At 39.4% G+C, this 12,943-nt stretch overlaps 1 protein-coding gene across 1 annotated transcript in view; it reads right to left on the bottom strand.

The window, feature by feature from the left end:
• The window catches only part of hydin (HYDIN axonemal central pair apparatus protein), a 55,543-nt gene that overhangs the window by 16,198 nt on the left and 26,402 nt on the right, over window positions 1-12,943 (bottom strand). The window contains exons 38-70 of the mRNA XM_080903735.1: window positions 12,775-12,897; window positions 12,390-12,560; window positions 12,080-12,253; window positions 11,194-11,366; window positions 10,858-10,932; window positions 10,514-10,697; window positions 10,262-10,403; window positions 9,130-9,256; window positions 8,958-9,051; window positions 8,742-8,833; window positions 8,128-8,247; window positions 7,676-7,837; window positions 7,317-7,511; window positions 6,984-7,184; window positions 6,586-6,818; window positions 6,311-6,493; window positions 6,020-6,139; window positions 5,776-5,935; window positions 5,525-5,697; window positions 5,134-5,332; window positions 4,926-5,019; window positions 4,416-4,509; window positions 4,159-4,324; window positions 3,994-4,076; window positions 3,638-3,784; window positions 3,384-3,474; window positions 2,676-2,880; window positions 2,260-2,492; window positions 2,012-2,160; window positions 1,655-1,850; window positions 1,398-1,494; window positions 681-920; window positions 441-583 (exon numbers count right to left, since the gene is read on the bottom strand). Coding sequence (XP_080759861.1) covers window positions 441-583; window positions 681-920; window positions 1,398-1,494; window positions 1,655-1,850; window positions 2,012-2,160; window positions 2,260-2,492; window positions 2,676-2,880; window positions 3,384-3,474; window positions 3,638-3,784; window positions 3,994-4,076; window positions 4,159-4,324; window positions 4,416-4,509; window positions 4,926-5,019; window positions 5,134-5,332; window positions 5,525-5,697; window positions 5,776-5,935; window positions 6,020-6,139; window positions 6,311-6,493; window positions 6,586-6,818; window positions 6,984-7,184; window positions 7,317-7,511; window positions 7,676-7,837; window positions 8,128-8,247; window positions 8,742-8,833; window positions 8,958-9,051; window positions 9,130-9,256; window positions 10,262-10,403; window positions 10,514-10,697; window positions 10,858-10,932; window positions 11,194-11,366; window positions 12,080-12,253; window positions 12,390-12,560; window positions 12,775-12,897 — 5,039 coding nt within the window. The remainder of the gene's footprint in view (window positions 1-440; window positions 584-680; window positions 921-1,397; window positions 1,495-1,654; window positions 1,851-2,011; window positions 2,161-2,259; window positions 2,493-2,675; window positions 2,881-3,383; window positions 3,475-3,637; window positions 3,785-3,993; window positions 4,077-4,158; window positions 4,325-4,415; window positions 4,510-4,925; window positions 5,020-5,133; window positions 5,333-5,524; window positions 5,698-5,775; window positions 5,936-6,019; window positions 6,140-6,310; window positions 6,494-6,585; window positions 6,819-6,983; window positions 7,185-7,316; window positions 7,512-7,675; window positions 7,838-8,127; window positions 8,248-8,741; window positions 8,834-8,957; window positions 9,052-9,129; window positions 9,257-10,261; window positions 10,404-10,513; window positions 10,698-10,857; window positions 10,933-11,193; window positions 11,367-12,079; window positions 12,254-12,389; window positions 12,561-12,774; window positions 12,898-12,943) is intronic.

The following is a 12,943-nucleotide window of genomic DNA, read 5'->3' as shown; positions in this document are numbered from 1 at the left end:
ACAATCATTGTCTTAGGAAAGGAACTGCGTGTGTTCAGAAATAATGTCTATAGCTGTATTTACTATTTGTTGATGCTGGTTTGATTCAAGATTTTTTTTATTGTCATTGTCAGCACTACCTCAAATATTCAACGCAGAACGAAATTATGTTGCACAAGCTCACATAAAAACAAAAAAAACATCAATACAAAGTTTAAAAAAGAGCAAGTATAATAAATAAATGAATATAAAGTCATTGGTACATATTTAAAACCACAAATTATTTAATTATTGCACAAGAGAAATGCTGATTGCACTGAGGCATTATTTTGTTTCAAAAATAATGCCAAACTAACCAGCGACTTTTGACAATGCACATTTTATCACTGCTATGAAAAAGTATTTTTTGGCTCCACCATTTAACAGTTTTGACAGCCTCTGCCACTTTGTTGATATTTTACCTGTGGTGAAAAGCTGACATGAGGTCCACTAGGGGGCCACTCAAACCTCAGCACCTGGCTGCTGCTGTGGTTGGTCATAGTAAAACTTTCTTTGTATGGAACGTTTACATGGCAGTCACCAAAATCCAGCACCTCATAATTACCTATAAATGAGAAATTAGGTCTTTAATAAAAGACTCAAGCTTCTGTTGAACTAAATCACAAGATTAGGAGGTTTTGTAAAAAAATCTTATGCCATACCTTCTTTTTCATCTTCATGATCTATATCCTGCAACGACCTGCTGATGTGATCTAGAGAGACGATTGGCTGGTAAGCCTCTCCTGTTACTTCTATTGTAGTGTTGCTCTGCTGGTTGTCCTTCACTTGCAGTGACATTTTTTCCTTGACATTCAAGGGTTTATCAGAGCAGAAGCCAACCTCAATCTCCACTGGTTCATTACTCTTCAGCTTTAGGTTTACTCTGTGCACCGATTTGTGCTCTGTGGAGAAGGAAAAATGTCAGAAACCATTGAGGAGTGGGAAGTGTGAATGGTTTAAAGCCTCACCCACTAGTTTTCAGTGCATTTGTTAAACTAAAACAAGATCACACTTGACCTCAAAGAAAAGACAGGGTAAAACCGAGTCATGTCGGTTAGGATCTATAAATCATAAATTGGGACATAAATTGAATGGGAAGTTCTTGCAATAAGGTCACGTTGATGCTCATGGACTATAAAGAACTGCCAGCTAATGCGATGAATAGTTACAACAATATGTAAGACAGTACCCAGCAATGTTAAGATGGCCACTTAGGAGAGAAAGTCACACTACAGCCTTAAGAACTCAGACTTAGATTAAAGAAATGTCAGCTGTATTTTCAGAGTGCCGTGGTAAAACGAGCATTAAAACATTACAGTTAAAATTACAGTGCACTTTTCTGTAGGCGTATTTGTTTCACAAATACAAGTTTTATTTACCTGAAGCACGCTGTGTGGAGTCCACTGAGGCGTTAATGTTGTCAGACGCAGCTTTTAGGGTGAACACACCATGCTCATCCAGCATGTCAATCTGGACCTATACACATTTTCAGAAAACACATTCATTATTCATGAAATCCTACCTAGACTGTTTGTTATGTTTCTGAATGCATTGTAAATAATAATATTTATATTTTGGTATAATTTGGTTTTACTGAATTTAAAATGGATAAACAGACAAATTTCCTTCTTCTCACCTCAGCTGGAACATTTCCATTATTTAACAGCACCAGGGGTCGGATATGTCTGCGCCCTACTGGTACCCGTCTGAAGTGCAGCACTGGGCTTCCTTTACTGCTCCTCAGACCTGGACGTACCACACAAACACTGGGCAGAGTGCCTTGTCCCAAAAGGTCAAACTCCAGCACGCTGGTCTTAATTGTGGGTGTCACTCTTAATCCAGCAGAGAGAAGAGAGCAGGGTGGGAGAAGTCAGCAGCAGAAAACAACCGGTGCTGTTATTGTTATTATATACAGTAGTAACAGGGATTAAAAAAGGGATAGAAAAACTAAAGACAACACCGCAGTGGCATACACAGTCATTTGCTTCTTTACCTTCCACTTCCCTCCACCTTGGCCTCAAACACAACACTGTAATGCTGCATTGCCTGAGGTGTGAAGGTGACAACAGCAAACGCGTGCGAGAGGCTGGGAATGCTCAGTGTTGTCACAGGCAAGTCAAAGACCTCAATGTGTCGGGATGACTGTAAAACATACATATTTTAGACTCAAACTTCTACCTACATTATGATAGACAGAAACAGTCCGATATACATTTATCCTTGTGACTTTAAACACTTCACCTTAGGCCCAGCACTTCTGATGGCCAAGCTGAGCATGCAGGGGACCTTGCTGCTGTTGGTGAGTTTGAAGCGAGCTCGGCTGGTTTGACCCACCAGGATTTTGTTGAAGATAAACTTATTTTCATCCAGCACAAAAATCCCTTTAGCATTGCAAAACTGCTCTGAAGAAAGCTGGCTACTGCTGCAGCACAGATGGTGTTCCTCAAAGATGGAGGCCATATCCAATACTATGCCTAGAAACCAAAAAAAAAGAGCTAGATATAATATGATTTAAGTCAAAGAACGGCTAGCAGTAAGTTTAGAACAGAATTTGATCTTTGATCAAAAATCTTTTTAACATGCCTTTGGTAATTTCAGGACTGTAGAGCTGAGCCTGACCAGCTTTACTGATCAAAAAAGAATCATGCAGCTCTCACCTGGCTTGCAGACTTCAGCCAGCAGTGTGTAGGGTATGCCATCAGGATGGTCTGAGGGGTCACGCCCAATGATGTCAATGTGCAGACCCTGGCTCCACCTGCCCAGCTGTTCAGCTGCACAGTCCACTGTCACCAGCTGCTGAGACCCTGGCTGTAGGCTCCCAATGCAGGGAGACACTGAGAACATACCCACGCTGAGGCGATTCTGGAAGAATTCAGGAAAATCAGAAGAAGCAAGGAGAGGTGATGAGAATACTGAAAGGAGTACTTACAAAAAGAAATCAAATTTAATGTCAAAGAGCAGAATTTAGTTTATTTTGCTTTACAAACTATTAAGCATAAAAATCAAAGACACTAAATTATACACAATTTTATTTCATGACCATCATCACCGTTTTTTGTATTGCTTCCCTGTTAAAATTAAGGGGTTTTATCGTGTTTCTTATTAATTCACTTTATAGACCTTTTCAGTGTCTATTTTATCTGTTTTACTTTTGTAAATCCATAACAACTCAAAGGAACTGAAAGAAAAAATGTCAGGACTGTTTTGTGATTATTCATGTGTTAATTATTAGCTTGACTAATCTCAAAATAAACAGAAAATGTAACTCTAAGAAAATTAATGAAGAGTCCAATGACTGTAAAACCACAAACAGGACCATCTATCAGGCACTGTCACTGGTGTGAAATTCACCAGTGTTCTCTCACCTGAAGAAAACTCTGAAAGGATTCTGGTGGTATTTTGGCAGCATTGGGCCTCCCTGAAAGGGTCTCTCTTGATATAGTCTTACCTGGACCCCTGAGACCAGAATGTAAAGAGAAAAAAAATACACAATTTATTAACAATAAATGTTACAAAATTTTGTTTTGTGAACACTAAAACTAAAAATGGTGGAGCAAATAAAATATCTTTAAAATAACATGTGCTGGATATGTTGTTTTTGTGTGTTCTGTTGGCCTACCCTGTCCTCACGGGATCTGTGATCATGCGGCAGATGGTGAAAGAGGCCTCAAAGACCCCATTGTTTTCGATGGTGAAGCTTTGGCTTTTCTTGTTGCCATAGATCAGAGGACCAAAGTTCAAGTCGGATGAAGGTGTGATCTTGTACCTGAAGAGAGACGAACATAAAACACCAAAAACAAAAAAACAACTACTAAGCTGCTTCATATGAACAAAATAAGAGGCTGGAAATGAGATGAAAGAAACACAGTTTTTCAAATTCTATACTATAATACGATAATACAATAATGTTTCTGCACTATTAATAAATAATATATTAATAGTGCAGAATTAGTGAGAGCGTGAATCGGCCTTCACCTGGTGAAAACAGATCGGGCTGAAACCCTGATCGCCACGATAGCTACAGTTTCTCCTCCTGTCCCAATGCTCGGTTCAATCACCTGCAAAAGATTAGCTCACTCAGTGTCAGCTATCAATTATTTAAATCTTTTAAATAAAGTTTTTACTTTTTATGGATCGAACCTGGCAAGGCAGGATAGGTTGGTCTTTAATGAACACTTCCACATCAGGTTTGAAGAGGATGTTCACTGTTGCGGGCTTGTTGGGCATCAGACTACCACACTGAGGAGACACTTTGAAAATGGAGTTTAGGTCTGGCTGCGCTGGGTCTGTCTGCTCAACATTAAACCTTGTGATAAGAGAACAATAAAATTAAATGACCGTTCCATGAAAACCTTTATATGAATAAAATATTGCAAAAACTATCAGTTTAAACTCACTTGTAAGATACTTCATATTTTCCTTGGTTTTTCAATCTGAGTGACAGTCTGACATCCTCAAAGACTCTGATGGTTCCAAAATTAAGACAGCCATCTGACATAGAAACATGAGCATGTAGTACATTATTGGTGGTTATTATATCCTGCCACCCACTCAGTCAGTCATTTTGCAGTGCTATCTGTTAATGGTCCTTAGCTGCGTTAGATGCCAGTTCTCTGTGACAAAAATATTTCCTCATGATAAAAAGGCAGCTCTACTTAATTTTCATTATTTAAGGAAATATAAATGTATATAACAATGTCTGTATGATGGATTTTCAGTTACTGTAACATCCTTGTTACATTTTTTCAACTTAAATATCATTTTTATGTGACTCCTTCTTTTGCATAAAATGTGGAGAATGGAAGTGCAGGTTCAAAATGGTCAAAATCGGATTGTTTACTGCATTTAAATCAATAAAAGGCCCACATTCACTTTCACATTTAAACGAAAAGCTGTTTCATTTGTACCTGGACTGATTTCCAGGTCCACGTCATAGGCTTCGGCAGTAACCTGAATATTTTCAGTGTATACAACACCTAGGATTTTCTCCACATCGGCTACCTGGAAAAAAACCCACATGATGCACTTCTGCGTGTATAACATGTCTATAATATATTCATTTATTTCATGTTATTTATTAACTACAGCATGAGTACTGCTCTGGTTGTACTCTACCTCCAGACGCAAGATTCTCTTAATATTGAGTGGCCTTCGGGCTCTGAAGCGCAAGCTCAAAGGGAAAGAAGAGTTAGGTGAGATGATGCCCTGATCTTGTGGCACAGTGAACTCATCACCCAACTCTTCCACACCCTGCAATCTCCAGGACACTGGCAGAGCTGTCTTATTATACATCATAATGCTGCGGCTGTCCCTCCTGGGCAGGATAAAAAAGGTTGGGTGAAGAGAGAGAAATCCCAAATTATCCACTGTGGCATATTTTATCATTGAAGCTCCTTTCTTTTGAGAAAATTCTTCATGGTTTTTTTTTTTTCAAATTCACTTTTGAATCTGTAAACTGAGCAATAGTTATCCGTGTTCCCTGAATTACTGCGGTATATGTTGGTACCTGTGCAGCAAAATCCTGTCAAAGTGCAAATGCTTGCTTTCCAACTCCAACTCTGGCCGAACGCCCCAGCACGAAAGCTCAATGACCACAAGCTCAGGATTGTCTTTGATCTGGCAAATCAAGCCGTCCTTCATTTGTCCTACTTTTGTTGGGTACGACCAAAGCGTCAACTCCTTGTAGGGTGGAAAAGTATTTAAATGTAAGTAGAGAAAGTAGAGTAAAATTATCAGACAGCATTAGTGCTATTCTACCTGTTTCTGGTTCGGTTTGAGGGTCATGGCTGGGGGGTCCAACAGATATGTGGTGGCCTGCGTATCATGCTTGAAACTGAATTGGACCTCAGCCTCCAGACATGAGTTATTGTGAATCACCAGCTTCTCTGAGTTCTCGGGGTACCTGTTTTCCTTGTATCTAGAAAACACACACGTGAATCTGTAAATACAAAGAAAGCCACAACCACATGAAACCATTTATAGCCATCGTTCTGCCTCTCACCTGTCTCTGGTCTTGCCACAGAGCAAAGGTCCAAACTCAAAGTATCCAGGTTTAATTACATAGGTCTTCAGAAGCCCCTCTTTAGTTTGAGTGACTTTCTTACTGTGGGGAAACACAGTCCTGTGGAAATCACACACAAAAAGTCAGACTATTAAAAAGCTTCAAACTTAATTCATCTGTGAAAAATAGATCTAGATTTTTACAAAGTGAGGCAGAACACAACACGCCAACTACAACCTCCCCGTTTGCAGTTATTTCACTACATTAGTTCATCACACTACGCAGACTGACATGTAATCACTGCTGATGGAAGGATAAGTAGAAACTCCTCTGCAGATGAGCTGGTTGAGTCTCCGGGTCCCGACTATCTCAAAGTTGAAGGTATGTTTAAAAGTTCCTGGTGACTCTGAGTAGAACCAGATCTTGAGTACCACCTCACCGCCAGCTGGCACAACCCAGCGAAATGCTGTCAGACTAAATGCATACAAGCACACATTCAGACAAGCAGCACCAACAACAAATTAAAAAACACTAATGAACATTAGTGATTCTGCAGTACGTCTTACATATGGCTGCGTTTTTGTTCCAAGCTTGCTTGATGTTCTTCCTGGTCAGTGTCCTCGGGGTGGAAGGAGGCATGCGAACGTGACCCGAGACGCTCTGGTCCCTGTGCTTTTGTTTTGGCGGAAGTCTGTTTCTTGCTCCTGTGAATCTCTCGGCCCGTTTTATCCTTGTCCTTCGCCACTGTGCTGTCCTTAATGGTGGCCTTGCCATGACCTTTAGAGCCTGTTGCCTCTTCCTTTACAAAAACAGCAGACAAACAGTGTTCTGACTTAAAAACCTAAAATTTCATGCTTTTAACACCAAAATAAGCTTGTGTGGGTTAAATGGACATGAGGTCCATGTTGCTTGTGTTTCAGATTTTGCCTCAAATTAAGAATGATTTTTTTTGTTTAGACATTACCGATAACTTTAAAACGGATGCTTGCAGCTCGTCCTCTTTCTTGTCCTTGTCCTTTTCATCCAGCCCTGAAGGAACCAGGAAGGTGAAACAGGTCTGTTCTAGTTTAGCTTGCTCTCGTTTTTTGGGAAAAGGAACGACAGAGAAGGTGACAGAAGGAGGGATTGGAGGGCCACTAGGACCTATCCCTAAATCATCCAACACCTAATGAGACCAAAGCAGAAAAGAAAATAGATTAGGAATTCATCTTAAACTTATGAAAGAATAATTTCATTTTCAACAGAAACATAATTAATAATTTTATAAAAATGAAAGATCTGTGAAATGATGCTATACCTCATCTAGGGCAGGCAAAGAGCTGCTTATGATGCTCATGTAGTCTTTTTCTGTTACATTTAACACAATATATGGAATGTCCAGAGGAGATGCCTTGTCGTCTGCCTTCTCTGCTTCTGACAGTCCTGCTATTTGACTGTGCAAAGGTGATATGAGCTTGTTACTGACTCTCTTGCTCTTCTTATCAGCAGAGGACTGTGTAGATGGAAAAAATATTTTGGATTCAAACAAGGATAAAGAATTATAGCACACCTTTCCAATTTTCCAAGCAGTCTTACATTTAAGTTAAAAAAAAAAAAAGGAGGGATTGGAGGGCCACCTGGTGGAGGACCACCAGGTGTGTTGGCCAGCTAACACACCTGCTTCTCTGTTGTAACTTCAGCTGACCCTAAAGCATCTTCAGTGGGGAGTGGGACCAACAACAATCCCCGGCGCCGGTCCCAGTGCTGCAGGATATGCTCCACCAGGGCTTGGCTCTCCTCGTATTGACAGAACTTAGACTGCAGGTTCTCCACCCGGGACTGAATGGGGGTATGGTGAGCAATGGAGAATGAAGGAATGGTGGCACTTGAATGGTTAGTAGGCAATGATGTGAGTCTGTTAACCTCTAATGTAGAACATAATGTGCACCAGAACAGGTTAGGTTTACAGCATAAGTTACCAAGGTGAGTACGAAGCATCTGAATGAGAAGTATGGAAACCCAGGATTGGACCCAAAGTTACTTGGACTAAATCCTGCTTTGTAATACAGGCCTCAGATTTTATGTTATTGACTTAACAAAGAGCCCTTAAATGGCATATTTGTACAAACCTTCCCAGCAGGTAAGCCCTGTCTTCTTGCTCTGTCTTTTTGATTCCTCTCCCCTGCTTGTTTTCCATCTTTCAACTCTTTTTCTTCTCCTGCACTCTTCACATTTACAGTTTCTGTATTCTGGCAACAACACATGATTCATGTTGGATATAAAAGCAAAATTAAATACTTTAATGTAATTAGATCCTGTGCAGAATGCAAGACACTGGATTGCAGAGTAAATCATTAATTCTTCATTGAGTGGTTTTAAAAACTAAAGTAAGAGAAGCTGAAGATTTCACAGCACACATAGTAACAGATAGGCCTACAAGAAGTACTTTTGTTTCTTGAATCCCTTTTTTCTCAAATTAAAATCAAGTAAGTATTCAAAACATACTTGAAAAAAATCAGACATGTTGTTAAAATAGTAAGATTTATTATTTATTATTCCATCATTCCTCATATCTGATTTGTTGTATAACATTACACAATCTTATGAAATAATGTATCCCAAACATGCAGTATAAAAACTCCAGTAAGTTACAAAGTAGGTAATTAGTCTGCTATACATATCTACCATTTTAAATAATGCACTGGGGTTGAGTGTGTTGACATCGTTGCTAAGCTTAATTTACCTTGTCTATCTCCAGTGTGTCTGTGGGTTGAGGAGAACCTGTGGTTCCTTCTGTCTGCTTCTGTGGATCATCGGCCTCTTTGCTATGATGCTCTGTAGGAATAATGACCAGACGTCACTCAGTAACTGATTATGCTGCACTCTATAAACCATTTCATTTTTTGCTCTATATTACATTTTATAAAATATTACATGTTTTTTTTACACTTGTCTGCACCTTCATTTAGATGACATTGCTCTCTTGTGTCCCCTAATTGCTCTTTGGAGTCGTTAACAGAAGACGCCCTTAGCACATTCAATGCCCCTGTTGACTACAGAGGAAAGGGGAGAAATTAATTCAGTGCTCTAATTTTTCTCTGTATTTGCTGGTCTTCAGACTGGATACAGACCTGCTTTACCCCCAGCAAGCTCTTCTTCCTTGATGGTTCTTTAATGTCCTTCTTTCCACCCACCTCTTTTAACCTTTGGTTCTCTTCCTGTTGCCTCTTTTCTTCCAGCTCTTTCGCCATCTGCTCCCTTACACACAAGTGAATTGTTTTTAGTTACCTTCATTTGAACTTGAATATATTCCTGGTATTTGAGTGAAACTGTGCATGCTCAGCATAAATAAAACTGTGCACAATATTCCTGGATGTAGAAGGAAGCAAGAAGTAGTTTCAAGTCTCTATATTTATGATCCCTATGAGGGCTTTTATTACATGGTAGATATAGTAAATCTAAGTCTATAACTGGTTTAAGAAGAAAATGAATGACATCAAATACCTCAAAATGTGGTTATAGTGGCTTATGCCATATTCTAAACCATTATTGATATAAATGTTAAAGCACATATTATGTATTGATTATTTATTACTGACATACTGACATGAAAGAGATTAAACAGTTGCTGCAGATTTGTCAGCTGCATATCTGATTCGGCTTTCACTCCAAAGCTGCTATATTGGATAGAGACTGTGTGACTAGGAAAGTTATTTGAGTAAAATAAAATGAATTTCATGGAGACCATCAAGAAACCAGTTTGAGACGCTCTATGATCTGTGACATGGTGTGTTATCCTGCTGGAAACAGCCCTCAGCAGATGTGGTCACTGTGGTCATAAAGGGATGGACATGGACAGCTACAGCAATCAGAAAGGCTTGTGTGTGCGTGGTGTTTAAACAATGCTCAGCTGGTACTTAGGGAACAAGAGAAAATACCCCTGATACCATTACACCACCGTCAGCCTGAACTCTTGATACAAGGCAGGACGGACCCGATTTTTCTACATACCTTGGGTTGTAATAAGTGGTTATCTGAATTATTGTTGTCTTCCTATCAGCTTGAAGCAGTTTGGACATTCTCCTCTGACCTCTGGCATCAACAAGGCATTTTCACCCAGAGAACTGAGCCTCACTAGGCATGTTGATCATACCATTGATGACTGTGTCCATTTCATCAAGCTAAAACATCAGTTTTGACTTTGTGCAGTTTGGTAAAACTAGAAATTAAAACCTCACTGAAAAAAATAAATATTGTCAATACCTGAACTTCTGCTGTCGGAATTCCTCTCTGTGTTTTTTGTTGATGCGCTCCTTCACCTCCTGTGGCAGAGCATTATACTCCTCCTCATCCATGTCCTGCAGCCATTGTTCCTCCTTGGCAGCTTTCTCCTTCTGCAGAGCCTCTGAAACACACACACACACAGTTTTGGTCATTTATCCAATTCAATACATAAACGTGACAACTATAAGTTCTGTTCACAGGTATAAGAATTTCTGTCTGTAAATATTTTACCTTCAGCTTCGCTTTGAGCTCTTTCCCGTGCCTTCAGGGCTGTATAAGAGTCAGATAAGTTGACCAAATAGATGTGTTTGCGGTTACTTAAGGCCTTGAGAACAGCCTGCAGAGTGCTCGCTGGAACCCGAGAGTACGCTGAGTCCAGGCCATCAATCACTATTCCACGATAACAATCGCTTAACTGTAATCACAACGTAAGCACCAACATTAGAGAGAATTACAAAATAACTAGAGAAACATGAGAGAAAACATTCCTTATTTGTGCCAATTTATTGCACAGCACTGGCTAAGAGTTATTCAGTTTGCACTTTTCTGTATATACACACCATGTAATACCTCACCTGAAATCTTTCTGCTAGGATATCAACCAGTAAATGTTCAGGCAACAGACTCCTCAGTGTGGTCACATCTCCTCCCTGAAGCAAAATCACACTAAATAAATTGGTTTTCTATGAGTAACAATTACTCTGTATTCACAGTTTATACAATAGTTTTGTATAGAGGTGTAAAGGAAATGAAATTTAAATGAATTATTTAACTGCAAATCAAGGACCAGACCACCAATTCATAGAGAAAAGAAATACATTAAAACAGAAAGAAAAAGTAAAAACAAACAAAATAAAGTCCTGTGAAAAGCTCAAAGACAACAGATACGGAGATACTTTGAGAAAATGTACCAGACAATGGACAATGTGTTGATTTTCAGTCATCAGGGGAGCCTTGGAGTCATTTTCACTACTGTTGTCCTCACAGTTGTTGGCTGTATTTAGTATAAAAGGCGATGAATCTGGATCGGAGGCTTCAAGAGGTGCTGTGGGTCCTGATCCAGACGTTTCCTCAATGACCAGACCTGGTAGCAGGTGGGTAATTTTTAGTTACTCTTCTGCTATGGTATCCAGCCTTACTGTAAAAGATCTGAAATATCTCTAAGGATGGGGGTAAGCTTCATTTAATTTACGGCAGAGGATACAGTAAGTGTAGGTTCTAATGGTTTAGTCCCAAGGAAATTTTCATTTTTAGACCATTTTCTAAATTCTGATGAGTTTTTATACTGCCGTGTACATTTTCTTCATCACTTTGTAGTACAACTATTAATATGTGTTTAGCTAAATGAAAAAACAAACAAAACAGTTTAATAAAAATCAACAATCACATATAGAGAAGGTTTACTCTTCTGTCCTCTTTGTGTTTGCCTGGTTGCAGATGTGAGAGTCAGGCTATAAAGAGTTGGTATTGCTGCCTGATATCAGGCTATTTTTTGTGTCTTTTGTTTTGACCTGTTCACACCAACGATAAATTCATAATTTAATTTCAGTTTTCTAACCATATTAAAACCTTTCTGATTTTAAAACATGTATCTGTGTTTTGGGACGGTTTTTAAAGATGATGCTTTTTTCAGACCATGCAATAAACTGGCAATCTGCCCAGGTCGCACCCTCTTTTCCTTTGACAGCTGAATCACGCTGCAGCCCAGCTCTTAACCGTTTACTTAAAACTGAAAATGACCAGTTAAAGGTGTTATTCATTTTTCCATCACAAGCTGCTTTCTAGCTTCCAGCTTACCAGCTTCCTTAGCATTTTTCTGAGCATGCTCTGTAGCAGCAAAGTCAAAGAGTTGTCTTGCTGTCAGGCTAACTGGTGAAGTGCCATTTAAAAGCATATCTGTAACCACATCATCAACACAGAGGCACGCTGCTCCATACCGAAGTGCCAGAGCAGCTGCTCTGCTGCTCTTATCTGAAAAAAAAAAAGAGACACACACACACATACACACACACACCTTTTATATCAAGTTAACTGACTCTAGCAGGGGATGATTGTTTTATACACTATCGTTATTTAAATTCTTTCATTGCAGAATGTGTTTTTAAACCTGTCAGTGGGGCTCCATATACGATAATAGCAATGCCTCTGCAGTTGCGTCCAATCAGAGCCTCAGGTGACAGGTCAACACCCATATGTCGGGCAACTGCTCTGCAGATAGGGGTCATCTCGAACTGTCTTAGACTCTCGCTGCTCGCCAATCTGGTCAATTCTGAGAAAACTGAATTTGAATTTAAATGTTAATTTTATAAGCAAAATAATGTTTGCAAAGAAAATTACACAAGTCTGAAAATTGATGGCATTTTTTTATGAACTGCTAGATGAGAAGTGAAACATCTTAAAGGACATTACAAAGAAGTCCTGTTGCTTTCAACTCAAGGTGATCATAGCCTGGATGACTGAGAACCAACAAAGAAGAAACTTGCTGTACTTACACATTTCAGGTGGTTTCACACCTGTAGTTCTAATTTCTGGGTGGTCTTCATCTAGTTTAGGCTTATTTTTTCCTCCCTGTGTGTCTTCATTTTGATCGTCATGACCCGTACCTGCCTTCAGCTCTGGGGCACACAGATCGATTAAAAGTGACATTATGACAGACATTAA

Source organism: Rhamphochromis sp. 'chilingali' (genome assembly GCF_963969265.1).
Source record: "Rhamphochromis sp. 'chilingali' genome assembly, chromosome: 14".
NCBI classification, from domain to species: domain Eukaryota; kingdom Metazoa; phylum Chordata; class Actinopteri; order Cichliformes; family Cichlidae; genus Rhamphochromis; species Rhamphochromis sp. 'chilingali'.
This window is presented reverse-complemented; position numbering and strand designations above follow the sequence as displayed.